This window comes from Protomyctophum bolini (assembly GCF_963924005.1).
Source record: "Protomyctophum bolini genome assembly, chromosome: 20".
Taxonomy (NCBI): Eukaryota; Metazoa; Chordata; class Actinopteri; order Myctophiformes; family Myctophidae; genus Protomyctophum; species Protomyctophum bolini.
Genome location: NC_137881.1, coordinates 6,101,631 through 6,129,260, shown reverse-complemented (window position 1 = coordinate 6,129,260; position 27,630 = coordinate 6,101,631). Strand labels below are relative to the sequence as shown.

Below are 27,630 nucleotides of genomic sequence, written 5' to 3'. Positions count from 1 at the left end.
AACGAAAAAATACTGTTGTTGCCACCTTTATTGAATACAATGGGTCATATTCTATGACTTTATGTACAGTGATTTGAATTGGAGAACTTATTCAGCAGCTTCTTTTCCCTGTAACAATAGGAATATAAGTTTAGATATTAAACATTCATGAATCTTAGTTAAAGATAGTCAACATAATGAACCTACTATTGAACATGTATTACCTTGGAGTCACGACTTTTAGCTCTCATCTTGTTGACCTGGGATTCAGCGATGTCGGCACGTTCTTCAGCTTCCTCCAGCTCATTCTGAACCTTCCTGCACTTGGACAGGTGAGTGTTGGCTGCTTCCTCCTACAATATGATAGAGATGGTTCAAAGCATCAATATTTGAAAAGAACATCTTACAATCATAGTCCAAACAAGACCATTTCAGGGCAATGTAATGTGTGGTTGTGGCCCAAGCAGTATTCATGACTCATGAGTGACATTCATGTGGTCACATGAATTAGCCCCGACAGGTTCTCATTGGAATAGCACAATCATAGCTGTGTTCTTGTTCGGCACCCGAAGCCAAACATTGCAGCTTAGTTATAGGAAACAAAAGCCATTGCTTTCTGTAGTCCATTTTGCCTGAATATCCCTGAATCACACTGCCTGTGTCTTCAGTATGTGAAGCTTTCCTTTCTTTACAGTAACAGATCAGAGCCTCCACAATGCCCATGAATACATAACTGATTCCCATTATTCCTTACTTATAGGACAACAACACTCTGCCCATGGCAACCAAATGTATATTTGTCTTACCGCTTCTTCAGCCTGCCTCTTGTAGCCCTTCACCTTCATCTGCAGCTTGTCTACCAGATCCTGAAGCCTGCCAAGATTCTTCTTGTCCTCTTCAGTCTGAAGTGAGAGTGAATTGAGAACATTAGTTTTTCGTCAATGGCATGATGGTCATTACAGTGAACATGATAAGATATTATACCTGGTATGTCAGCTCCTTCACTCTCCTCTCGTACTTGCGGACACCTTTAACAGCGTCAGTTCCGCCTCTCTGTGCAGATTCAACCTCTGTCTCCAGTTCACGCACCTTCACAATGGAACCATACATCATGAAATAAATTCAGTTTTATTTCATTGACTATAAGCTGTGTTGAAGTAAACCTCATCTTACCCTGCCCTCCAGTTTCTGGAGCTGCTTCTTGCCTCCCTTCATGGCCAGGTTCTCAGCCTCGTCGAGACGGTGCTGCAGGTCCTTGACTGTGACCTCCAGGTTCTTCTTCATCCTCTCCAGGTGAGAGCTGGTGTCCTGCTCCTTCTTCAGCTCCTCAGCCATCATAGCAGCCTGGAAAGAAGATAAACAGAATTGTTTCTAAAATTGTTTCTATAATAGTTTTAAACTGATTTTGCCACCCTATAATAGGGCCCTCCCATGATATCTATTTTTTGTTTAGTGAAAAGTCATGATGAAATATTAAAGAGTACCTCAATTTGCCTTGTAATGCTGTACTTCCAAACGAAATATTTATCATCAAAACATATTGAATATTTTACATTGGGCAAAATATACCCGTGTTTAGTGAGGGTGTGACAAAAATATGTTTAGTGTTCTAGGCTTGCCACAAGGATGTCCAATTGTCCTGGTATATTAATATAATAACAAATATAATTATAATGGGTAAGCAGCGGTTTGTCATCCTAACTTACATCAGTGATGGCTTTCTTGGCCTTATCCTCAGCATTCCTTGCTTCTTGAACAGAGTCGTCCACTTCACCTTGGACCTGGATCAGGTCGGTTTCAAGCTTCTTCTTGGTGTTCAAAAGGCTTGTGTTCTAAAATAAAACATTCAGTTTAGCAATGCATGAGCAACAGCAAGTATGCATGACTTGTATGATAAATATGGTGAGAGTTCTTCCATTGACTTATACCTGGGAGTGCAAAAGGCCAGCGCGTTCACTGGCATCCACTAGCTCTTGTTCAGCCACTTTGCGGCCTCTCTCTGTCTGTTCCACAGCCACTCTCAGCTCCTCGATCTCTGCGACCATGAGGCCGTTCCTACGCTCCACCATGGCAGCTTGTTCCTTACTGTCTTCTTGGCCTCTGCTAGCATCGTCAAGGTGCAGTTGGGCATCCTAAAATAAATTACATTTGAGGTGGTCATGTTAAGAGAAACATCAGAATGTGACTTGTTCAGAGCAGTTCCGTTGTTTGAATATGTGTCCAGCGACTATGTTTTGCACCTTAAGCTGTCCCTGGACATTCCTCAGCTGCTTCTGGGCCTCAGATGCCTGGCGGTTGGCGTGGCTCAGCTGAACCTCCATCTCGTTCAGGTCTCCCTCCATCTTCTTCTTGATTCTCAGGGCATCGTTTCTGCTCCTGACCTCACCGTCCAGAGTGCTCTGCATGGAGTCGACCACCCTTGCGCTGTTCCTCTTGATCTGCTCCATCTCTTCATCCTTCTCTGCCAGCTTCCTGTCGACCTCACCCTTGATCTGGTTGAGCTCCAGCTGGACACGAAGAATCTTGGACTCCTCGTGCTCCAGAGTACCCTGAAATATAATACAGGATCAAAAGGTTGTAGGATCATACTGTATACTGCTATGCTGGTTGAATGTAAAACGTCTTGAAAGAAATGTAAAATATAGACATGCGTTGTTGATCTAGGAGCTAAGGTGTCACCTCGGCTTCCTCCAGGGCTGTCTGGATCTCGGACTTCTCTGTCTCTGTCTGCTTCTTGGACTTCTCCAGCTCATGGATGCTCTTTCCAGTCTCACCAATCTGTTCCGTCAGGTCTGAGATCTCCTCTGCACCAAGGTTGAAAAGAATCAATGAGGAACTAACTGCACAATCAGCAACTATTTGTATTTGCATTTGAATAGTGTTCAAGCTTGTTTAACGGTTATTAAAAGAATGATGTAGAGGAAACTCACGTTGCAGGTTCTTGTTCTCACGCTTCATGGTCTCCAGCTGGTCCAGAGACTCCTCGAATGAGTTCTTCATTTTAAACAACTCAGTGCTGAGAGAACGAGCCTCTTTCTGAGCGCCCTCCAGCTCCGCCTGGCCCTCTTCAAACTTCTGCTTCCATTCTGCCAAGACCTGCAGAGCAGCAGGAATGAAATGTGTCATTTATCACATTTCAAGAAGGCATGCACTATTTTCTATCAAAATAACGTATGTCAAAGCACCTTATCGAAGTTCCTCTGTTTCTTGTCAAGGTTGGCAGCCAAACTGTTGGCCCTCTCCACATCAATCATGAGGTCTTCCACCTCACCCTGGAGTCTCTGCTTGGTTTTCTCCAGAGAGGCGCATTTGGAATTCACAGCCTCGATTTGCTCCTCAGCTTCCTGAAGACGCTGGGCGAGCTTCTTCCTGTTGATCGGTTTAGAATGGAATCAAATTATTGTGAGCAATGTTTTGTTTAGTGAGTGGTACCAGTAAACCAATGTTTTGTTTAGTGAGTGGTACCAGTAAACCAATGTTTTGTATAGTGAGTGGTACAGTAAACCAATGTTTTGTTTAGTGAGTGGTACCAGTAAACCAATGTTTTGTATAGTGAGTGGTACCAGTAAACCAATGTTTTGTATAGTGAGTGGTACCAGTAAACCAATGTTTTGTTTAGTGAGTGGTACCAGTAAACCAATGTTTTGTATAGTGAGTGGTACCAGTAAACCAATGTTTTGTATAGTGAGTGGTACCAGTAAACCAATGTTTTGTATAGTGAGTGGTACCAGTAAACCAATGTTTTGTATAGTGAGTGGTACCAGTAAACCAATGTTTTGTTTAGTGTGTGGTACCAGTAAACCAATGTTTTGTTTAGTGAGTGGTACCTGATGGTGTAAACCACTTACTTAGCCTCCTCCAGCTCCTCAGTGCGTTGGACAGCATCAGTCTCATACTTGCTCCTCCACTGACACACCTCAGCGTTGGCCTTGGACATTCCACGCTGCAGCTCCGCCTTCGCCTCCTGCTCCTCTTCAAACTGTTCCCTCAGAAGGTCACAGTCATGGCGAGCTGATTGCACAGCGTGGGCAAGAGCATTCTTTGCCTGTCAAAAGAAAAATACCCAGATAATGTCAGCTGGATAAAATGACAAAACAAAATAGAATCAGGCCTATTCGTAAGGCTGTTCCTCATACCTTAACCTCCTCTTCAACATGTCTCTTCAACTCCTCAATCTGTTGGGTGAAGGCCTGCTTGCCTCTGGTAAGCTGAGAGACCAGAGCTTCTTTCTCCTCAAGTTGACGACCAAACTCACCTAGTTAGACATTCAAATATTAGTTTCAAACATTTAAATAATCTTTGTTGAATACATAATCCTTAAATCCGTGGGATAACTGCGGATCAAAGCATTATCTCTAATTATGTAATTAGCTCAAGTGCCATTGACAGACCATGCATGCTAGTGGACTTTAAGATGAACATTTACCATTTTCCGTCAACAGTCTAGCTCTTTGAGCTCCAATATCATTTAGCTGGCGAACATTCTCATCACTCTTGGACTTGATTTCACTGAGTTGGTCCTCAAGGGTGCGACACATCTTCTCCAGATTTCCCTGTTGAATAACATTGGACATATTCAATCATTGAAGTAACCTACAATGCATTTCCTCGTTTTTTTGTATTTTGTCAAGAATTTCACACAAGCATTCTATACTACCTTTGCCTTTGCAACAGCTTCCATGTTGCTGGACAGGTCATCGATCTCCATCTTGTATTCACTCTTCTCCTTCTCCAGTTTCTGCTTGACTCTCTGAAGGTTGTCGATCTGCTCGCCCAGCTCTGCGACGCTGTCCGCCTGTTTCTTACGGAGAGCAGAAGCAGTGGCTTCATGCTGCAGGGTGGACTCTTCAAGGTCACGACGCAGCTTCTGGAACTCAGCCTCGCGCTTCTTATTCATCTCGATCTGAGAAGCGGTGGCGCCGCCGGCCTCCTCCAGCCTCTCGCTGATCTCCTCAAGTTCCCTGGAGAGGTCGGCTCTCTGCTTCTCAACCTTAGCACGAGCAGCACGCTCTGCCTCGATCTCCTCCTCCAGTTCTTCAATACGAGCCTTTCAAATTAAGATATGTAACATATTAAAATATGAATAAACACTTACTTATAATCAATGGTTTTAAAGAAGATTAAAAAATAAATGTGGTATATTAATGTTCATAATGGTGGAGGATATACCAGGCAGGTTGTATAAAAAAGAGAGGGTCCAGGCAGTGTCCTTTTCTTTCTCATGTTGAGTTTATTTGAGAACACCAATGAGCTTGCCACAATCATGACCAAACAGGACCCAATATTCTCTGAGAAGCCCCGTTCATCCTACCACAAGGCTCCTATATACTGAGTCTCACACATCCAATCCCGTGCATGTGCGTAGATTTGTATAGGTGTCAGTGTGTGTGTCAGAGTGTGTTTGTGTTCAGATGTATTACCCTTGTTCTAAACACCTCCTGGCTCCCTGACCTGCTTGACTCTCGTCCGGCCAGATGCCATATAAATATATAGGCCTTCTGCCCTGGGTCACTATTTGGAACATAGCCTGTGTCATAATTCACCAACCCAACAAAAGGTCATTGTTCTAGTGATCCTCCGGACTCTCTGATCGTATGTCAGTAAACTCCCTAGTATCAGCTTCTCACATCTTGGCTTATTTAATGTGACATACCTATATCCTTCACCTAACCGACAATTTCTACTAGATGTGAACTACATGTCATATCAATCAGGTCTTATGTTGTGGATGTAAGTACAGGTGTCCTATATGTATATTCATGACTTGATCAAACAATTATAACATACTAAAGATGAAAGGCTCTCTCTCTCTCTCCAAAGGGGAAAAGCCTAGGGCAGGGGGTGGTTATGGTCTCTTCTGCATACCCACTTAAGGCAGCCCAGATGCGTTCACTAATGGTTTCACCCCACATATTTTAGGTAACCAGGGCATCTTTCACTCAGTCTCACATAGACATAGGCTCTGTGGCCTTTTACCACTATTCTATATTTTATGTGTATTATTGTTAAAGTCTGGGCTCCAATACACTACATAAATACCTGGAGTTCTTTGATCTTCTTCTGCAGCTGGGCGCCCAAAGATTGCTCATCCTCAATCTTACTGAGAAGCTGGGCTACTTCAAAGTCCTTCCTGTGGAATACAGTACATCATACATCATATTTTAGTGGTAGTTTTTCTCCGTTGCATTTCATATTTTGTTATTATTATTAATAATCATTATTATTCATAATTTTATTCATATCGTGGTCCACGTTACTTCTTTATCTTCTCGTCAGACTGTTGTTTGTCGTTCTCCAGATCCATGATGCTTTCCTGGGCCAGTTTCAGATCACCCTCAAGCTTTCTCTTGGCTCTCTCCAGGTCCATGCGGAGCTTCTTCTCTTGCTCCAGAGAACCCTCCAACTGCACAACAATATGTTTGTGTTTTTATTCAGTACAACAATATATAGTTCAAAACACCCAATTGACTTGATGTATACTGACGTCGTCAACTTGCTGCTCCAGCTTGGTCTTGGCCTTGGTCAGAGTGTTGACTTTGTCTTCCTCTGCCTGCAGGTCGTCCAGGGTCTGCTGATGGGCCTCCTGGAGAGCCTTCTTCTCCTTGGTCAGCTTAGAAAGACCTTCATCTTGGGAGGCCATCTCCTCAGTCAGGTTCTTCACCTAAAGAAGCAGAACAGATTAGTTGTGAATGAATGGATCATTATTGTTGTATAACTTGATGAGACGGTCGGCTAGAGTGTATAATGTTGAACCTTGTTTTCAGTGGCGTGTTTCTCCTTCTCCACTTTGGCCAAGGTGAGCTCCAGGTCATCAATGTCCTTCTTGAGCTCAGAGCATTCATCTTCCAGCTTCCTCTTCTTGGCCGTCAGCTCCGCATTGATCTCCTCTTCGTCCTCCAGTCTCTCAGTCGTCTCTTTGAGCTTTGCCTCCAACTGGATCTTACTTTTGATGAGACCCTCACATCTCTCCTCAGCATCATTGAGAGCCTCATCTCCCTGGTTGTCAATGAAAAAGATAAGTGAGTGAACATTTCAGTGTTTGTTCTGGGTGAGATATATGAGTTCCAGCTGCTTCCTGGGAGGGGGGGGCATTAGTAGACTGAACAAGGTGTTGAAAAGGCTATCAACCTCCTCTAAAAGGATATACTATGGACTATAGTAGTGGCATTATGCACATACACCCTCCCCCACAAAATAACCACAAATTGGGTCTACATTGTATGATGCCAACGGCCATTCGACGGTCTACTCTGCAAAATACGTGGGCAACTTGGGGCCCGGGGGCCACATGTACGTGGCCCCCACCATCACTTAATGAATCAGAATACTGATATATTATTGATTTCAGCTATATTACTATAGTACTAAAATGTTCCTCTCTTTATTTAGTTCGTAAAGTTAACATAACTATAACTAAATTAAATAAAAATGACACTTTTCAGGATTCCAATTAAAAAATAGAAAAACATTATTCGGCATTTAAATTACAATTTCAGCTGTTAAGATTCCAAACATGCAAACATCTTTAATTACTTCCGTCTAAATTAGTAGCTTAATTTATGAGTAAACGGTAGTATTACATTTAAGTCTATTTTAATGTCCAATGTATTTTTGTATTTAGTTAACAGTTAACATAACTATAATTATAGTTAGTCAGTAGTCACACTGCAACGCGTTTTGAGCTTGTAGATCGGCACTTGAGCGAGAGTGGAAATATAGTGGCCATCTCCATCGTCAAATTTGCCCACCCCTGGTCTACAATACATCTACATTCTACATTAGATAAAAGGTTTAAGATGATAAACGATATGAAATATTAGCAAACATTTCCTTTAAAGTGTAGCTACTTACTGATGCCGATGCTGCTGCGAGGCTATTCTTCTCCTGAACTATAGCCACCAGTTTCTCTTCTAGTGTCTTCTTGGAGGCCAGGGCAGTGGCCAGGTCAGTGGTCATCTTCTCATAGTTCTCCTTCATGTTCATCAGTTCCTTCTCAGTCTCGGCGCTTTGCAGAAGAGGCTTGATCTTGTAGTAGACCTTCATCCATGGCCAGTGTTTCACACTGACGAATGAGCGGAGGTTGAACTGGATGGTGAAGATGGCCTCTCTGTGGAAAACAGTGGATCATGACTGAGGATCCCCCTGAGCTGCAGATCTAGTTTCCATGAAATATGACTGCAGGGCGTTATTATTATAGCTTATTGTGTCATTATTATTAATATTGTTGTTGTTGTTATTGCTGTTGTTTCCCCCGGCAAAGTGCTCCACCCAAGAGCCTGGTTCTGCTTGAGGTTTCTTCTTTTTAAGGGGATAGAGTTTTATCCTTGCCAACATCACCACAATCTTGCTTAACAATTTTTGCTATTGTATTACTAGTAGTGAGTGTGACTTTACACTTATTTTATTAAACAGCAATGACAACACAATATTAAGTACAACATGACACATTGTACTTAATATTGAATTGGTGTTTTCAAAGTACCTTCTAACCATCATCTTGACAAACTCCTTCCTCATGAGGTAAGCTCTTGCGAGAGCCTGAGTCATGCCGACCAGAGCAGCCAGCTTTTCATCTCGCATCTCCTCAAGGACACCCAGCAGACCAGCTTTGAAGAACACCTGAATAATGTTACAAACACTGTAACTAAACAACCGTAAGATCGACTTTTAATGCTCTCTGGATAACGTTAAATCAGATCTGCAGTGCGTTTAACTTGTATACTCATCATGAGGTAGTCAGTGTGTTTACCTTGGTGTGTCCAAAGCGGTAATCATCAACGGGAACATCAATGGACCCAAGCAGCTTCTCAGAGGCCTTCTTGTTGTCCATGAACGCGCCCTCGGGACATGCGGCAGCATTCAGTACTTTGTACCTGTTTTGTAAAAGAGGGTCATTTTGCATATCGGTTCGGAACTAAAAGCTCAGTTGAAGGCGTTCTATCAGGCTGTGTTACGGCCTGGTATGGAAACTGTACTGCCCGAGAAAAGATAAGCCTACAGCGAGTAGTGCGATCGGCAGGGCACATCATGGGAGGCAAGCTGCCCGCACTCCAGGGACTGTAGAAAACGCGGTGTGTAGTCAAAGAATCAAGGACAAGCCCCACCGAAGTCACACAAAAACTGTTCAACCCTCTACTACAACGACCGTGGCCGGGCAAGGGGCCTTGCCACAGTATCAAGAGCATCACCACCAGGTTCATGAACAGTTCTCAACTGAACAAGGCATGAGTCTTGTTCAGCAGCCTGATGACAGGGGTGTCATCAGGCTGCTGGAATATAGTGACTTGGTCTTAGCTCTTCCTTGGACACCCATGGATTATACCAGGGACAAGGGTCTTTTCTTTGCTCTTCCTCATGGACCTACTGTACTTGCATATTATACCACTGTCAGTCAATCAACCTTATGCGGATTTAGGTTGACACACACTGTCATTTTGGCAACTTCATGCCATTTCTGTGTTTTTTCTAGCACCTTAACTAACATCCATAATGCACAGCATATCTGCTGCTATGCTCACGTGCCTGCAGCCTTTATAGTTTCTCTCTGGTACTATATGTAGATATTGTGTTAATCTGCTTTCCCACTTTCCCACCTTTACCTTGTAAACCTGTGATGTATCATGTGACAATAAAGCAGTCTGAAAAAATAATGAATACCTCTGCTTGAAGTCAGCATAGGGGATCCTGCTGGGGAAGCCCTTTCTGCAGATCCTGATGCCCTCCAGCACACCGTTACACCTCAGCTGGTGGATGACCAGGAAGTTCTCCATCAGGCCTGTAAAGATGTTGCTTCATTATTACTAAATAGTTACACACTGACCAAAGTTGCATTCACTGACCACCTCACTGTCATCGTTTAAATGGCTATTTACTGTGTTTACCTGGAGTCTTGGTCTCGTTGGGATTCATATAATATAATTATTGTCTCCACCAGGCCGAAGCCATGGGGAGAGAGTATGTTTTGCATTCCGTGTGTGTGTGTGTGTGTGTGTGTGTGTGTGTGTGTGTGTGTGTGTGTTTGCACACACACTCCCTGGATGCCAACAAACCTCTGGCCCAAATTTTCCAGAATGGCCTGATTATAGCACCAACATTTGAAAAACATTTTATTTTAATATTACTCCTCCAGATTCTGTCCAAAAATCCCTCAAATCGTTACACACTATCTCTATAGTCATGTGTTCAAGCCGGATCTGTCCGATATTTCATATTCCATCCTAATTGGCTAACATTGGCTTTCAAAGTTGGCAGGATTGGCCCGTTTTGAACAAAAAGCCTCAAATCATGCAGGTGGATTTTTGCAAAACACATTTCTTTGGTGCAAAATGCCTCAAATCATGAACGCAGAGTGCAATTTACGTGAAATCTTTCACAGACTTTCCTACTAGGCTGAGGAATATATCCCACCCTTTTCACATTGGCCTGTTATATCGCCACCAACAGGTGGATTTTTGCAAAACTCATTAATGGAATAAAATGCCTCAAATCATCCAATTGCCATCAAAGGCAAGAATTTCACATTGGCCTATTATAGCGCCACCAGGAGGCCACAACCTGACCTGCGCTGGTGGAGACCTGTGACCAAAGGGGCACTTTATCTAGTTATATATTTTCTGTGTTTACCTGGAACCTTGGTCTCGTTGGGGATCAGGCAACGCACAAAGTGAGGATGAGTGCTCCTCAAGTTGGTCATCAGCATCCCCAAGTTAGCCTATTGAGACATAAAAGAGCCAATTAGGCTTATTAGTAAAACTTGGTTACAATATTGAACTTTTCTCTCCACTACAATTATTAAATATACATGGATCATGGATACAATGTTGATAATAATGAATAAATATTCGTACCCTGAAAGCACTAGACACAGTCTGCATGGAACCACCCTTCTTCTTACCTCCCTTCTTTGTCGTATCTGTTTATATTAGTTGGAATCATGATTTATCATTAGTTATACAGAATGATAACAGTATTCATTTAACAATACCTTTAGGCTCAGGTGGATAGAACACACATTATATTATATTAATAAACATACCTTCAGGCTCAGGTGGGGGATAGAACAGGGATAGCAGTTTACATGAAGACTTCTGGTACAGCTGAATGACAGAGTCGTTAAGAGGATCTTTGTTCTTGTCCAGCCAGCCTGTGATGCTGTAGTCCACCGTTCCAGCGTAGTGGACCAGGGAGAAGTGAGCCTCGCCCTTGCCTTTGCCGGGCTTGGGCTTCTCAAAGGCCTTGTTCTTTCCCAGATGCGCTAAAAGCAGCGCCTCTGCGAAGGATTTGTCTGTAGCCTTCGGGAACATGCACTGCTCTTCAAGGATGGAGAAGATGCCCAAGGGCTTTGGAAAGGAAACAAAACAGACAAATCAACAAAAACAACATTTACATCATGTCCATTAAAGCACAAAATAATAGTATACCTTCTCAATGAACGCAATGCTGACAGACATGACAATATAATATAATATGCAATAATAATAATAATAATAATCCTCAATCAGCTCAATGCAGACAGCCAAGTCCATGTACCTACCTTCTCAATGAGCTCAATGCAGATAGCCAAGTCCATGCCGAAGTCAACGAGATCCCAGGGAATTCCTTCTTTCAGGTACTCTTCTTGTTCCAGGACAAACATGGTATGGTTGAAAAACTGTTGCAGTTTCTCATTGGTGAAGTTGATGCACAGCTGCTCCAGGGTGTTGAACTGTGAGTGGAGTGGACATTTCATTAGCCCAATCTCTTGTAATTATGAAAAAAATAATAAGTCCCCCATTTAAAACAACTCTATACTTACATCAAAGATTTCAAAACCAGCGATGTCCAGCACACCAATGTAGTAGTTTCTCGCTTGCTTGGTGTCCAGCATCTCGTTGATCCTAATGACCATCCAGAAGAACTGCTTCTCATAGATGGACTTGGCCAAGGCACCAACTGAGTTCATTACCTAAGGAAATAGGAACATTATTAGTTGAAGTGTGAGTTACACAATTTACAAACTGCAATTTAGACATTTAGCAGCCGCTCTAAATCCAGTGTGATTTACAGTAAGCAAGTAAAACAACATTGAATGCATAGAAATAGTAATCTAGGATCGGTAAACCAAGAAACTATCATCAGTCTTGAAACTATATAGGCTACACTCTAGATGCCAGGTCTACAAAATTAACATGGCATCTGTCTACATAACATGCTATCAAAATAACGTTTTAGTCTTTACATAAGCCTGTAATGGTGTCAAGGCTAGGGCAAGTGCTACGGGCTAAGGTGGAGTCTTCAGATTACGGCGGAGGATTTGGAGTGAGTCTGCAGTTCTAACTGCAATAGGGAGTTCACAGTTTGGGAGCCAGAAGGGAGAAGAGTCTGTCCCGGGTGTTTTAGGGAAGATTCTGACAGCTTCCCTGCGTTAGCTGATCTGGGTGAGTGGGAGGGGTACTACTCACCTGTGGCACAGTCTGGCCCTTGGTCACAAACTCGTTTCCCACTTTCACTCTGGGGTAGCAATATGCCTTAAGCATGTCTGCTGAGTTCAGACCCATCAGGTAGCAGATCTTGTCAGCCTCTGAAATATTCATACAATTTGCCATTTATAATTTAGGCATTTAGCAAACACTCTAAATCCAGAGAGTGACTTACAGTACGGAAGTTAAACGCAAGGTACGTCAAATTAATGCGTAGAGATAGTAACACAGGAAATCCAAACAATCAGTCTAAGTGTGACAATTCATTTGTAATATGAGTAAATTCAATACGCGTGACAAAGTCAGCATTATTTCATTTCATTCCTCTCACCCTCTGTGCCATCTGGCTCTGCCTGCTCCTCACGCTGCTTCTGCTTGAACTTCATGACTCCATGATGCATCACTGCACCGGTGAACTTGTAGATGTAGTGCTTCTCCTCCTTGTTGAAGCCCAGGATGTCAATAGCATCCTGATGGAAATAAGCAGAGACGAGATTAAGCATTAGATTAACAAACATCCTTTAAAACGGTCTACAACTCAGCAGTCAACAAACCAACATACTGCATAGGAGTGTCTGCACATTTCTGAGGTGACTTTTAAGAAGACCTTTCAATACCTAAACATTTTAAAGACCATTACTGCGTCAAAATAAAAGTAAATAAACTAACTAAATGCAATGCAAAGTTAAAATAGGATTCTTTTGGGAGGTGTTGTAGAAAAGACATTGTGCAAAGCAACTGACTGTGCAGTACACAGTGAGCAGTAGGAAGACTCACGTCAGTAGCCATCAGCTCCACTTTGTCGTCGATGCTGGCCACAGTGATCTGACCCATGCTGATCAACGGGAAGTCGTAGGGGTTGGTGGTGATCAGACACATATCTGAAAAGGCATTACAAAGCTATGGGTGAGCATGTGTTTTTATTCATTTATTTATGTTCTCACTGCATCATCAGTCATTCCATTTACCAATAATCTCAGGGATGTGGGCTGTCATCATCTGGAAAAAGATGTGGTAACCTCTCTCTAGAGGAAGCTGGTAGGTCACTCTGGACTTCTCCAGCAGATCTATATGGGTTGTACATAACTCTTATTAATAATAATCTACATGGAGGAATATACAATTTATCATCTGTGAACTTCATACTTACATGTCTCAATATCAGCACTGGCCAATTTACCCGCATTGTTGAAATGGATTCTGATGAATTTACCCTGTTTGATACAGCACAATTTGTTGCATCCCTCTACATTGTGGAATTATTGCAGATTTTCTCATAAAATTACATTCTTTTACACTTACAAAGCGAGAGGAGTTGTCATTCCTCACAGTCTTGGCATTACCATAGGCCTCCAGCAAGGGATTGGCTGCAATAATCTGATCCTCCAGTGACCCCTAGAATGTTTTAGACATCGCCCAGTTTAGAATTAGCTCTGAATTCTTTTAAATTGAATTGCTATGTTGCATATAAATGCTTTATGTTCCAAAACATGTATTTGTTAAAGTTAAAAACATACAATATACCTTGATTTTACCGCTATCAGCCGCCGATTTCTCTCCAGAGGCAGTTGCAGCTGTTGCAAAGTACTGGATGACACGCTTGGTGTTCACAGTCTTTCCAGCACCGGATTCTCCACTGGTTATAAATTCGTACATTCAGAGAAATGCACTTGCAATTTGTGTACTGTACAATGTTATTTTTTAAATATTTATAGTATAGATGATGGAAACTTACGTGATCAGGACAGACTGGTTCTCTTTATCTGTAAAATGTAAAGCAAAACTTTTAGTCATGGATACAGCCCAAAACCATTATAGTTCTGCATTTGTTTACATTGTCCTGACTAGTACGTACCCATCAGCATGAACTGAAAGGCGTTGTCAGAGACAGAGAAGATGTGGGGTGGAGCCTCAATACGCTTCTTGCCTCTGTAGGCATTCACAACCTCCTGGTCGTACACTGGGAGCCACTTGTAGGGGTTCACAGTTGCACAGAACAGGCCAGAGTATGTCTGAAGGGAAGAAGAGAGAGAACATTTACATCATACAACATACATAGCACCGACTATGCCACACATCTGTGACAACTGATTACAGTCACGAGTTGCAAGTGGCATGAACTAATGAGCAAGTTAATTTCTATGGTTTTCACTTGACATACTGTAGCGTGTACTCTTTATTTTTCTTTCTTTGCTATCAAAAGGTGAAATAGTGTATTGCTCTCAGCGTGTAGAAAAGCTTACATAGATCATCCATGCTGCATAACGCTCTTTGTGGTTATACAGGACAGAGGCTTCAGTGAGGTGGGTCATCATGGCATGTGTAGTGTGTACTGTACTGTACTGTACTGTACTGTACTGTACTGTACTGTACTGTACTTACATAGATCATCCAGGCTGCATAACGCTCTTTGAGGTTATACAGGACAGAGGCTTCACTGAGGTAGGTCATCATGGCCATGTCCTCAATCTTGTCATACTTGGGAGGGTTCATAGGGGTCACATCATCCTCAGGGACAGTTCTTGTCTAAGAAATGTAAAAACAACAACAACAAACAAACACAGAACTTCAGAATGTATTCCGATTACAATTGTACTATGCTGCCACTACCGGATTTCAGACACGGCTCTACTTACGTCCTTCTTCTCCAGCGTCTCCACGGTGACTTTGCCGTCCGCCTTACTGATGATCTTACACTTGACGTAGAGCTCTGCCTTGTCGGCCACGTATGCTGCCGTTTTGGCATCAAAGGGCGCCGTTTGGGCTTCGAGTCTCTCCCTCTCTGGCTTACGGAGATATATGGCGGCTTTGCCATACTGCTCCATCTCAGCGTCCGTACTCATGGTGGCGGCTTTCTGTAGACGGACAAATAGATGCAGGCGTTGATGCCTTTTTCTGACCGGAGATCTGAGCAGATGGGCCTAATTATAGGACTACTGTATGTAGGACTATATTCTTATGGTTATAGCTTATTGTATTATTAAAAAGATATGAACACTCACCTTTCACTCCTCTACCAAGCAGTGAAATCTTTTGAGCAACCCCTAAGTGTGGAAAACAACACTTCATTTTGAGGGCATTGACATGAAGGATTTAATACAATTTATATTCATAATTTAAATTGGATTATATGAATCCTATAATGTTCATTCTTGCTGCCACACACCACTTTGTAAGAGAGGCATGTTAAAATGTCTCACTTGGTTCCATATCTGAAAAGAGTGATCCATTTCAATATTTTCAATCTGTTTGTTTGTTTATTCTTAATTTCACCAAGTTATTATAGCCATGTTTCTTGTTTTAGTTTTCTTTTTACTGAAGGAATGCTAGATTTCTTTATTACACTTTTATTCCATTATATGAAGTGAGGTTATACATTCAGAGGTAGGTAGGTGGACTAGCCAATCTGTACTCAAGTAAAACTATTGTTACTTTAAAATAATAATACGGTAACTCTAATAGATGTAAAAGTACTCTTCCAAAGAAGTATACTTGATTAAGAGTAAGTAAGTATCTGGTATAAAACACATACAATGCAAATTATTATTTAAATAACCGTAACATCATTGAAATGTCTAAATAGAAATGAACGAACAAAAGCAAATTCCAATCTGGCCTAAACCCATATCACTATAAATAAAATAATACACAATAGAACATAAATCATGCTGCATGTGTAACCATGGTTCATAGCTACTGTATGTGGCACTATGCACTTAATAATGCTAAAAATGAATAGCTGGCATGTCTATACATGACTAACATCACTAAAACATTTATATGACTATGATGGACACAGATTAAAGTCACTCACCAGCAAATGGAACGTTGCACTCCTCTGCAATGGGTTCATGTCAAGCATCCCAGCATGTTTATATTAGGTGTTAATTGCAGGCTATGCAGAAAGTAAAAGTAGGAGTTGCTTCCTGCATATAGGGTTTTATGTCGATGCCAGTGGCTATAGTATACAAATAGTATTGGCAGGGTGGAGGTAGGGTGCTGGGTTTCTTCATCTGGTAAAGTCGTCGCATTACTGCCCGTCTTGTCAGATACGTTTGCTGATGGTCTATAGTTACGATGTCTCCGCCAACTTTTTATGCTACCACTCATCTTTTGTTTTCTTCTTTATTTTTTATTTTTAATACAGTTGGTTCCTTCCTTATCTCTATAACATGACTTTGGGTACTTCAAAGTGCCATATAAATCTGCGCTATATAAAATGGTAAATGGTGCATTTTTATATAGCGCTTTTATCGAAAGCACTTTACATAGATTGTGGATTACATTCTCACACACACACACACACACACACACACACACACACACACTAGGGTGACCAGATCCAAACTGTTAATTTGAGGGACAGAATTATCGCTTGTGTGGGACAAGTGGGATGGGGGGACACCGTCCCCCCATCCCACTTGTCACACACAAGTGATACTGGAGTACCGGGTTAGCAACTTACTACTTGAGTTGCTATTAAATGCCTTGGTGTCATATTCGACCATAGGCCTATTGGCATTTATAAACTCCTCTTTTATGCCATTTTAACAGGCTTAAAAACACATCTTGCAGGAAGAGACAATGAGAGAGCTTTACAACAGAAGGCCAACTATTAGGGGACTAACTATTAGAGCATTTGAACACTGATGCCTGCCAGTCACAATGTGGGACAGGGTCTCAATTTGAATTTGTGGGACGCCTGAAAAGTATTGGAAATGAGGGACTGTCCCACGCAAAGAGGGCCATCTGGTCACCCTAACACACACACACACACACACACACCAATGGCAGAGTCTTGCTCAAGGACACTTTGACACTAACTCTGGGGGAGCCCGGGTTCGAACTGGGAACCTTGCTGTTGCCATCCAGCCGCTCTACAGGCCACAAGAGGCGTTAATTAATACTTATTATTATTATTATTTGTTAATATTCAGTGGTAAATAAGGTAAATAAGTTAGTAGGCTACTCAAATACTGTGCTTGAGTATAGTATGGTAGGCCTATATAGGCTAGTTGTCATTTTACTTCATACTTCATACTTCCACGTCCACCCAACTGCATTTCAGGAGGAAAGTCACTACATTTGTAACATGTGTCATCTTTAGTTACGTTTATGTTTATATGCGTTGGTGTTTTTATAGTCCAGATGAGATTAATGAGCTGTTAACTGCTCCAACAAATAGTCTGGCACTGACTTCACGGGACTTGCTTCACTGTAGGGCCGGGCACCGTCACTTAATCCTTCACTGGCCCGTGACTTTATTTCCATTCCTTGTACTCATCACATTTAATTTTAGCATTACATTTCATCATAAATGCATTTATTAGCAGACTCAGTGACAGATAATTGCACACACAGCCTCACACAGCTGACACAGTCCAAGGTACGCTGCTGTCACAGCTTGCCTATCAAATCAAACATGCAGATACTTGAGTAAGTGGGTTTAATGAATAGACTATGGTCAGGACTGAACACAGTAGCTGGGCTCCTAAAAATAATGTGTGTGTGTGTGTGCGTTTGCGTGTGCGTGTGTGTTGACCAATAGGACCCCTAGGATTCTCTCTGGTGGCACAGGGTAAAGTTTCCGCGCCTCGCTGCAGAGACTAGGGTTTCAAATCCTCCACGGATAACAACTAAAATGCATGGCCATGTTTGGAGGAAGGCAGGTGGGGAGGGTTATGCTCAGGTTCCTTCAGCATGGCCAAAACTGCAGAAGCAAAAAAACCTGCAACATATGATGCACTCCACATTAGAAGAGTATTCTTATAGCTGCAAGGCTCAGAGGTATACAAATGGAAACCAAGGAAAAGCCAGCACAAAATAAACATCCTTCATTTTCTAAATTTTTTTATCCCACGATTTTGCAACCCATCATATTATATTAGTCTGTCTAAAAGCTGACCCTCTACCAGCTCATGAATGAATCTGGAAATCTGCTTGCCATGTCTGCTTTTTATAAGCGACTTTGGGCTTTGGGTTGTTTAAAGTAAACCAGTGATTCTCACATTTTCATATCAAGGACTCCACAATTGCACAACATGTACAAATATTTTGTGCCAGGGAGTAGGGAGTCTAGGGACCCCCATACCAGATTTGTGTACATTTGTCACTTTTTCCCAAGATTTATTCTTTGAAAATAGAATATCTACAAACGCGTCACATCGAGACGTGTTGTGAGCTTGTAGATCTGCTATTTTCAAATCTTGGGGGCTTGATTTAAGGTGTAACCAACATTTTAGTGTTCTTTTCCTAATGTTAATAATTAATGGGTAACGGCCTAATTCTGCACTGGTGTTCTGCACTAATTCTGAATCTGCACCTAATTCTGCACCAATTCATTGGTTGGTGTTTTTCTTTGGATGTTTAATATGGACCTACAGAATTCTGCATGCAGGGTTTCTATGGGATGTTTGTCCCATCTAGTGTAGTCTTGGTGACTGATTTATCCAAATTCTAACGGGGATATCAATTTTGTAGAATTTTCTTTTAATAGCATAAAAGGCTCTGCATGCTTTCTCTTTCAGTGCGTTCACTGCCAGACCAAAATTACCTGAGGCACTAATCTTTAGTCCCAGGTAATCATAATACAGACAGGGTATGATCTAACTGTGTGTTTCCTAATTTAAATTGATATTTGATTATTATTATTATTTCTCTCACACAATCTGGCAACACGGGTCACGGCGCATGAGTCATGACTGTCACGTGACAACGACGTATGGACTGATGACGTAAACAATAGACACTCGTTTAAACCTGCTGCGAGCCTGCGAACGAATTGTGAGTATTCAACTTCAAACCAAAGCACAGTTTTACTTTTATTACGTTGAAAGTAAGTCTTTACTTCAGCTAGCCCCAGTATGTTCCCTCAGAATGAGCGTAGGGACCGAGGGAACATATTGGGGCTATAGTCTATACTTCAGCCAGTGCCTGGCTAATGGTTAGCCCAGCTGGTCCAGACCAGACGTACAGGTAGTCAGGTACAGACCCATCTCCCGCTCTTTCTCTGTCTCTCTCTACACACACACACAACATAACACAACACAAGATGTCATCTACGAGAGCTTGTTTTTGTCAAACAGTGGAAGAGGGGACACGTACTAGGTTAAAAGGTAGCCTCTCCTCTTTAGTGTAAATAAAACGAATGTTTTTGCTACTCACCAAAACAAAGGCGGGTTCAGGGTTGTGTCATTAGACAGCCTACTTTCCTTAGTGGAAGCACTCTGAGCCCCCCCCCACCACACGTATAAACAAAAGGGATGCAGTCTACAAGCTCACAATGCGTGAGCTTGAAATGGGACATTCTGCACAATGAGTAGTAGGCCTACTTTTACTTTTGGTACCAATACTTTTGTACTTTTACTCAAGTATATTTTGAATTCTAGCAGTGGTAGTCTGGTAGAGTGGTAGACAGAGTAGTGAACCTCCAGTACTTGAGTCAAAATTATACTCCAGTTCAAACATTACTTAACTACAAGAAACCTTCACTAAGAAGAAACATCACCTATAAAATAAACCCCACAACAAACATAAAAACAACACAAACAGACACAAACCCTACTAAAATTCTAACTAACTAAAATTCTAACTCCCTACTTCAGCAGTTCTCAGGTTTAAAGTTAGTTTGGTTGCAGTGTCCAGCCTGTTCCACTGGGTGGCACCAATGTATCATGTCAAAGTGTCCTTTACCTGTCAGAGACTCACAGTCACACATTAAAGAATCTCTCTCTCTCTTTGTGTTTGTGTCTACATGTGTGTCCCCCCACCCCCCCCCCCCTTTCCCCTCACTGTATGTTTCTTTTCCCTTTTTGCTTCCTTTATGATGAATTCCTGTTCTGTTCTTTAACTATATAGAAGTGTCTATTTGTACGTCTCTAAATGTTTTGATGAATTGAACAAAGTGGAACCTGTTGTAAACAAGTGTAATGCTTAATTGGGTCGTCCACTCACGGTTAACAGTCTTTGTATTGAGTTTGTGCTTGATATGTACTGTAATTCTGCAAACTGTTAATACATATTTCAATCAATCAATCAATCAATGTCTCTCTCTCTCTCTCTCTCTCTCTCTCTCTCTAAACCCTCTAGGTGGATGAGCAGTGGTCAATGAGACCGGCAGTCAAAGGAAAAGGTGCCGTAATTGAAAAAGTGTCCAATCCATACCGACATGTCTTCCACCTCCTCCTCCTCCGCCCCGGGGGGCCCTTACGTGGTCCTAAACACCGGGGCCCGGATGCCCCTCCTGGGCCTGGGGACCTACAAGCTGTGTGGCGCCGAGGACGTCCGCTCGGCGGTGGACGCCGCGCTGGCGTCGGGCTACCGGGCCTTCGACACGGCCGCCGTCTACCGCAATGAGGCCGACCTGGGCCGAGCTCTGAGGGAACTGCTGCCCAAACACCAGCTGACCCGACAGGATGTGTTTGTTACCAGGTATAGAATCAGACGTCATCTTTATTATTGTCACACCATACTGTCTTTTTTCCACAAAGAAAATTACACACATTGGTACCTGAGATAGTAAATATATATATATGGTCCGTGAGCATAGCAGCCATTGTGTGCTGTGCTATATATATACAGTATATATTAGTTCTGCACGATTTTGCCTAAAAAAAACCTCATTTAGATTTTTTCAGTAAAATAAATATAATCAATATATCATATATAATCAAATATGTTTTTTTTTTTAATGCAAACAAATGTGAATTTTCCTATTGGAATAAAGTCCAAACCTTAAAAGGATCCGTGGCTAATAAAGAAGTATCTTTGCATCTGCCCGCGTGAACGCACAGATTGGGCTCTCTGGAAATCAGAAGGTAGCCACAGTTCGACCCTTTTGCTCGCCCAGCTGACATGTCAAAGTGTCCCAAGCAAGACTGTTAACCCTGTGTGCTCACTGCTCATCAGACCCATGATATGTCAAAGAGATTCCGTCTGTCTGTAGCCCCGAAAGACCAGAGAATACTGTCCATTTTGGCATGTTCACTGATCTCCATGGCTCATTTCCAGCCTGTTTCTCTGTTCCTTCCTGCTTCCAGTAAGCTGGGTCCCAAGGACCAGGGTGTGAAGGCCGCGGACGGAGCCCTGCACAGCCTGTCCCAGCTGGACTTGGATTACATCGACCTCTACCTCATCCACTGGCCCGGCACACAGGGACTGCTGGTGTCTGACCAGCGGAACCCAGGTCAGGATGATGCACAATAAAGGCATTTATACACCAAGAGTTATGTGAATAAATGGCACCAAATTGCAATGAGTGAAGAAAGAGTGAATATGGTCCATAGAGCCTCGGGGGGGAAGATTTGTTCGTCCATTTGCAATGTTTCAGTCAATCATATTGATTTGCATTATTCCTGCGGTGCAGCTGTGTGACAGAAGAAAATCGGGTCAGCCATTAAATCAGGCAGTCATCTCACATACAGTATTTTTTACTGTCGACTACAACCATTGTTTGGCTGCGGTTGTTGGGGTAAAAAAAACAACCAAAATAACAAATCAAGCCAGACGATAGAATATCCTTACATTGCATTTGTTAAACAGTTTTATATATTCTTTTTTAGATTTATAGAGATACTAGCTTAGCTGCTAAACATCCAGTATAAGTAGGCAAGCATGTTTTGAAACATGTTTTCATGATTGCCAACAGTAACAAAGCCTTCTTTTGTAGTGCAGCAGGCTAGCCGGTGCCTCTAAGACCTCAGAATAGAGCACCGAAGTCTTTAAGCCCCGTCTTTCTGAAACCCCATATATGTGTTTATATTAAAATTGCATCACATAAGAACTTCTTATTCCAAAAATAATACGAAACTTCCCATGCATCACCGATACGAATATTTACTCCTCTGCACTACATTTACAATTAGGGCTGGGAACCAATAATAAAATTATTATTTTCTCTCAAATATATTTTGTTGTAATAGACCAAATCAATTAGTCTGATTAAGTACTTACCCCTGAACTTATTAAATGGTGAAAATAGTTGATCTACAAGATCAACTATTGAGCAACATGTGAGCCTGTACATACGCTAATTTCACTACCGGTATTTCAAAAATAATCATTCGTTAATCGTAATCGAGGCAAAAGTTTAGAATAATTGTAATATTGATTTGAAGTCCCATCGCCCAACCTTGTTTACAGTTTTTAACACTTACTGACAGTTGTACAGGAATTGCCTTCAATGCCTTGACATTATCATGAACATATTTTCTGCAACGCTATCTTGTCTTTTTCTTGGATAACTATTGGTTGACAAAATAATATAAAACATGCTCTTTTTATAAAGGCAAGCGCCCCCTTGTGCTTTGGCGTCTGCTTTGGGTCTGATGCGTGTCTCTCTGTTCCCCAGAGAACAGGGCTCAGAGCTGGGCTGCTCTGGAGGAGCTGCAGGCGCAGGGCCGACTGAGGGCCATCGGAGTGTCCAACTACACCGCAGCACACATGACACAACTGATGCTCGGCTGCAAGGTCCCTCCGGCTGTGCTGCAGGTTAGAAGACCATTCACAATGTAGAATAGTGGATGACGTGGTGTCAGTCACACCGACGTCTGTATCAGAAGATCATTCACAATGTAGAATAGTGGATGACGTGGTGTCAGTCAGTCACACGTCTGTATCAGAAGATCATTCACAATGTAGAATAGTGGATGACGTGGTGTCAGTCAGTCACACGTCTGTATCAGAACAGAAGATCATTCACAATGTAGAATAGTGGATGACGTGTTGTCAGTCAGTCACACGTCTGTATCAGAAGACCATTCACAATGTGGATGACGTGGTCAGTCATTCGTCTGTATCAGAAGATCATTCACAATGTAGAATAGTGGATGACCTGGTGTCAGTCACACGTCTGTATCAGAAGATCATTCACAATGTAGAATAGTGGATGACGTGGTGTCACACGTCTGTGAATCAACCAACAAAACAACCATTATGGTCATGCCATATAATATATGGTCACGCTGCCAAATATTAGTCCATCAGTGGTTTGGGGCTACAGTATATTAGTCACAGTTCAAATCCAAACAAAGGCATGCGACGGGGTTGTGAGCTTGTAGCAGGGTTCCCACGCCCCACGGCCATTAAATTCCTGGAAATATACAACAAATAAAATTAAAAAATGAAAAGGAAAAGGTTTGGAATGAATCAAATGAAAAATGTGTCCATGTCCCATGTGTAGCATTACTGTACTGTATGTGAAATATGTGTGCCCGGCCTAATGTACTGTATACATTACAAAAATGATAGATCTACTGTACAAGGTGCATCTGTATGTTGCACCGTGATACGTTGTTAGCTTGTAGATCTGTTCTGTTCATCACATGACAACATTTGCACAAGTCTTGGTGTCTTGGTGCATTGATGGAACACTGGTGTATATAGACTCAATATTGCATCGTATGATTGCTAGAATGCCTGGAATAGGGTATAATATTTTCAAAATAAGTTTGGAAAATTCATTGTTAAAAATGTGTGGGAACCCAACCCTGTTGTAGATATACTGTAGGCTATTTCGTTTGGGGAGGGGGGAACATATTTCAAAATGTATCAACATGTGTGTGTGTGTGTGTGTCCAGGTGGAGTTTCACCCACGGCTGTGTCAGAAGGAGCTGAGGCGACTGTGTGAGGAGCAGGGCGTGTGTTTCCAGGCCTACTCCTCTCTAGGAAAAGGAGAACTGCTTAGTGACCCTGTGGTGATGGAGGTGGCACGGAGCTGTGGACACACTGCTGCGCAGGTATGTGAACGTGCACACACACACACACACAGCACCCACAGCACCCTCTGAAACAACGCTACAGTAGCCTCGGTCCCAGGCTTACTTATCTGCGAAAAGAAAAGCCTGGTCACAACGTAAGGCAGAGAAGCTATCGGCGGATGTATCCTCCGGAACATCCGTCGGATACGATTTCCCCCGGATACGATATTTTCCCGACCGATCACAACACTTGTTTCATTCGCGGAGAATGTGAACTGATTTGTAAAGCATCAACGTCATTTCCTTCGGCGATACTTCCGCTAAAATCCCGCAACTTCCGATGATAGTCTTTTCAGCGTACAGTAGGTCTTGCCCAGGGTGACGCTACACGGCTACAGTATGTGACAACATTATTTGTATAGCAGTTTTCAAAAACAAGTTTACAAAGTGCAATACATAAACAGGCAATTCAAATCAACAATGGAAATTAATAAAATACAAAATATTAAAAGCCTTTCTATGATAGTGGGTTTTTAAGAGTCTTTTAAAAGTGGACACTGAAGTGGTCTGTCTAAGTTCCAGAGGTAGCAGTGAAGGCTCTGCCACCTTGAGTCACCAGCTTTGTGTTGGGGAAGGGGTCAAGTCAACTTTAAAATCAATTCTGAACACGACTGGTAACCAATGCAATGCAGTGAGGTGAGAACGGGAGTAATATGGTCATATCTCCTGGTTTTTGTAAGCACTCAAGCTGCTGTGTTTTGGCCTAGTTGAAAGGCGATTGATAGACTTTTTTGGGAGTCCAGAGAAAAGAGAATTGCAGTGTAATGTGGTCAATTGATTTGTTGGCACACACACGCACAGAAATACGCTTCTCGATGTTAGAAAAAGTAAGTGATAAAATAATAAGCGATACTTGCAGACCTAAACATAAAACAAGACACGCAGTATGTTTTCACCCCAAAGGTTCTGTTGCGTTGGGCGGTGCAGCAGGGCGTCCCGGTGCTGCCTAAGTCGTCGCGCCCCGACAGACTGGGGGAAAACACCAAGCTGTTTGACTTCACACTGAGGGACACAGACATGGACACACTGTCGTCTCTGGACTGTGGGCACAAATACTGCCGGGACGCCTCGGAGATCATATAAAGAACTTCTTATTCCAAAAATAAACAAAGGAGCATGGTGGTTTGACTCATATGGACAGCGAGAAAACTGCTGAATTCATTACATTTTTGCCAGAAATAAACAAATGAAATATGAGTGACTATCGTTAACGATACAGAGCCACCTCCCTGACAATATCGCCGGGACATTTTGTTTCGTTTTGGACCACAAAGCTTATATGAGACGGTTTTAAGATAATAACACAATGTTATTCTCCATAGAGAAATTACTTCCGTGACCCAGCGGACTTCGGTAATGGGTACTCTGTGCTCCTGATATTAAATTTAAATATCATGCAGTCTGGTCAAAGCTCATCAGGGACGTTTTACTATGAGGTTCAGGTAAAGGAGAACATGGAAGAAGAGAAAAACGAGCACTCTCAGTCAAAACATGCAGTTTACCGGGTACACGGCTCACAAAGAATCACTGTAATGGAGAGATAGCTAGGAAACCGAAATCCATTTAAGGTGTATTTATTGCATTGTGCAGCACGGATAGACAGACAAAACACGTACGTGTTATGGCATCAATCCTATACACGCTGAGGAAGGCTTGACCGCCGAAACGCGTCCGTGTTTTGTCTGTCTGTCCGTGCTGCACAATGCAATAAATATACCTTAAATGGATTTTCGGAGTGCTGGCTATCTCTCAGGTAAAAGGGAAGACTAGTTGGGCTTTTGGAGTGGCGAGAACGTCTATACAGTATGTGTATAATACTGTATGTGCAAGTCTATATGCGGTTAATGTCCACTGGACTTTAATTGTTCTTGTTCACACATATATTTTATGCTTAATTTTTACATTGAAAGTCAGTGGGATTCGGACCTGGTTGAAACCTTGCACAAAATAATACTACTGTGATATCCACATGGGAGCCACGCCTTTTCCATGTGGATCCTGACGGACATGATTTGATTTCATTTTAAAAATAAAATTGCTACTGTCAACCACATTCGTCAAAACCTCTACTAAAGTGAATCAATGTGAATTATGTGATCCTGCTCCTCACTGCTGCTAACCACATGAAACCTAGTCTCTGTTTTCTGGGTATGACAAGATATCAGGTCTACAAGCTCACAACTAAGAGATTTGGTGTAGAGGGGAAAATGGAGTTCAGAGCTATAGGCTCTGGGGGATCGTAGTCTACAGTATATATAACTTATGTGGTTAAACTATCACAACTAAAAAGCCAGTTGGAGATCTAAGATTTGTAATGAACATTTTCTATTTTCTTCGCACAACAAAGTATAAAATAATGTGGTCAATTGATTTGTTGGCGCACACACATGTACAAAGAAATACGCTTCTCGATGTTCGAAAAAGTAATTGATAAAATAATAAGCGATACTTAGACCTAAACATAAAACAAGTGCCAGTGGTGGGAAGTAACTAAGCACATTTACTCAAGTACATGTGCAAGCTTAATTTGTAGATCTGCTATTTTCTAAATATTTCTATACTAAAACCAGTGCAAAGCGCTAGGCCGGGGGACTCCCATTGACACACGCAGTATGTTTTCACCCCAAAGGTTCTGTTGCGTTGGGCGGTGCAGCAGGGCGTCCCGGTGCTGCCTAAGTCGTCGCACCCCGACAGACTGGGGGAAAACACCAAGCTGTTTGACTTCACACTGAGGGACACAGACATGGACACACTGTCGTCTCTGGACTGTGGGCACAAATACTGCTGGGACCCCTCGGAGGTGGCGTGACGCACCGCCGGCTTTTGTCTTTTTGATTGTGATGTCACTTTGAAGTCATATCGCTCAACTGCCATGTTTTCATAATTGCCAACAGTAACAAAGCAGCCTTCTTTTGTAGTGCAGCAGGCTAGCCGGTGCCTCTAAGACCTCAGAATACACCGAAGTCTTTAAGCCCCGTCTTTCTGAAACCCCATATACAGTATGTGTTTAAAATTGCATCATATAAGAACTTCTTATTCCAAAAATAAACAAAGGAGCATGGTGGTTTGACTCATATGGACAGTGAGAAAAATTACGAAACTTCCCATGCGTCACCATAAGAATATTTACTCATCTGCACTACATTTACAATTAGGGCTGGGAAATTAACTGACAATGTGTCAAACTCAAAACTGATGTTTAGAACCAATAATAAAATTATTCTTTTCTCGAATCAACAAGAGAGAAATTCAAATATATTATTTTTGTAATAGACCAAATCAATTAGTCTGATTAAGTACTTAACCCTGAACATATTAAATGGTGAAAATAGTTGATCTACAAGCTCACAACGCGTCACATCATGGCCCGTTGTGAGCTTGTACATACGCTAATTTCACTACCGGTATTTCAAAAATAATCGTTCGTTAATCGTAAT

General features: G+C 42.1%; 2 protein-coding genes across 3 annotated transcripts; one reads left to right on the top strand and one right to left on the bottom strand.

Annotated features, from left to right (window-relative positions):
- Positions 1–10: 10 nt before the first annotated feature.
- Positions 11–15,288, bottom strand: LOC308334990 (myosin heavy chain, fast skeletal muscle-like). Its single transcript, XM_080791909.1, has 39 exons — positions 15,074–15,288; positions 14,820–14,963; positions 14,293–14,449; positions 14,173–14,200; positions 13,962–14,073; positions 13,740–13,832; positions 13,588–13,651; positions 13,406–13,504; positions 13,215–13,318; positions 12,769–12,907; positions 12,420–12,538; positions 11,774–11,923; positions 11,513–11,683; positions 11,015–11,318; positions 10,827–10,891; positions 10,603–10,690; positions 9,637–9,754; positions 8,729–8,852; positions 8,462–8,598; positions 7,831–8,086; positions 6,733–6,975; positions 6,464–6,640; positions 6,237–6,382; positions 6,019–6,109; positions 4,637–5,026; positions 4,406–4,532; positions 4,116–4,234; positions 3,828–4,024; positions 3,165–3,348; positions 2,910–3,075; positions 2,659–2,783; positions 2,220–2,528; positions 1,908–2,111; positions 1,686–1,811; positions 1,153–1,323; positions 964–1,068; positions 786–881; positions 204–332; positions 11–108 (listed from the first exon to the last, which is right to left on the bottom strand). The coding sequence occupies exons 1-39, from the start codon at positions 15,278–15,280 to the stop codon at positions 88–90; spliced, it is 5,805 nt and encodes a 1,934-aa protein (XP_080648035.1). The 5' UTR covers positions 15,281–15,288; the 3' UTR covers positions 11–87.
- Positions 15,289–19,195: 3,907 nt separating this feature from the next.
- Positions 19,196–27,202, top strand: LOC308335731 (glyoxal reductase). Of its 2 annotated transcripts, none has more exons than XM_080792901.1 (6): positions 19,196–19,220; positions 20,526–20,867; positions 21,476–21,621; positions 22,786–22,925; positions 24,014–24,172; positions 26,823–27,202. In XM_080792901.1, the coding sequence occupies exons 2-6, from the start codon at positions 20,605–20,607 to the stop codon at positions 27,000–27,002; spliced, it is 888 nt and encodes a 295-aa protein (XP_080649027.1). In that variant the 5' UTR covers positions 19,196–19,220; positions 20,526–20,604; the 3' UTR covers positions 27,003–27,202. The 2 variants fall into 2 exon arrangements, with proteins under 2 accessions (XP_080649027.1, XP_080649026.1); XM_080792900.1 differs by having other exon boundaries at positions 19,200–19,220; positions 20,535–20,867.
- The last annotated feature ends 428 nt before the right edge of the window (positions 27,203–27,630 follow it).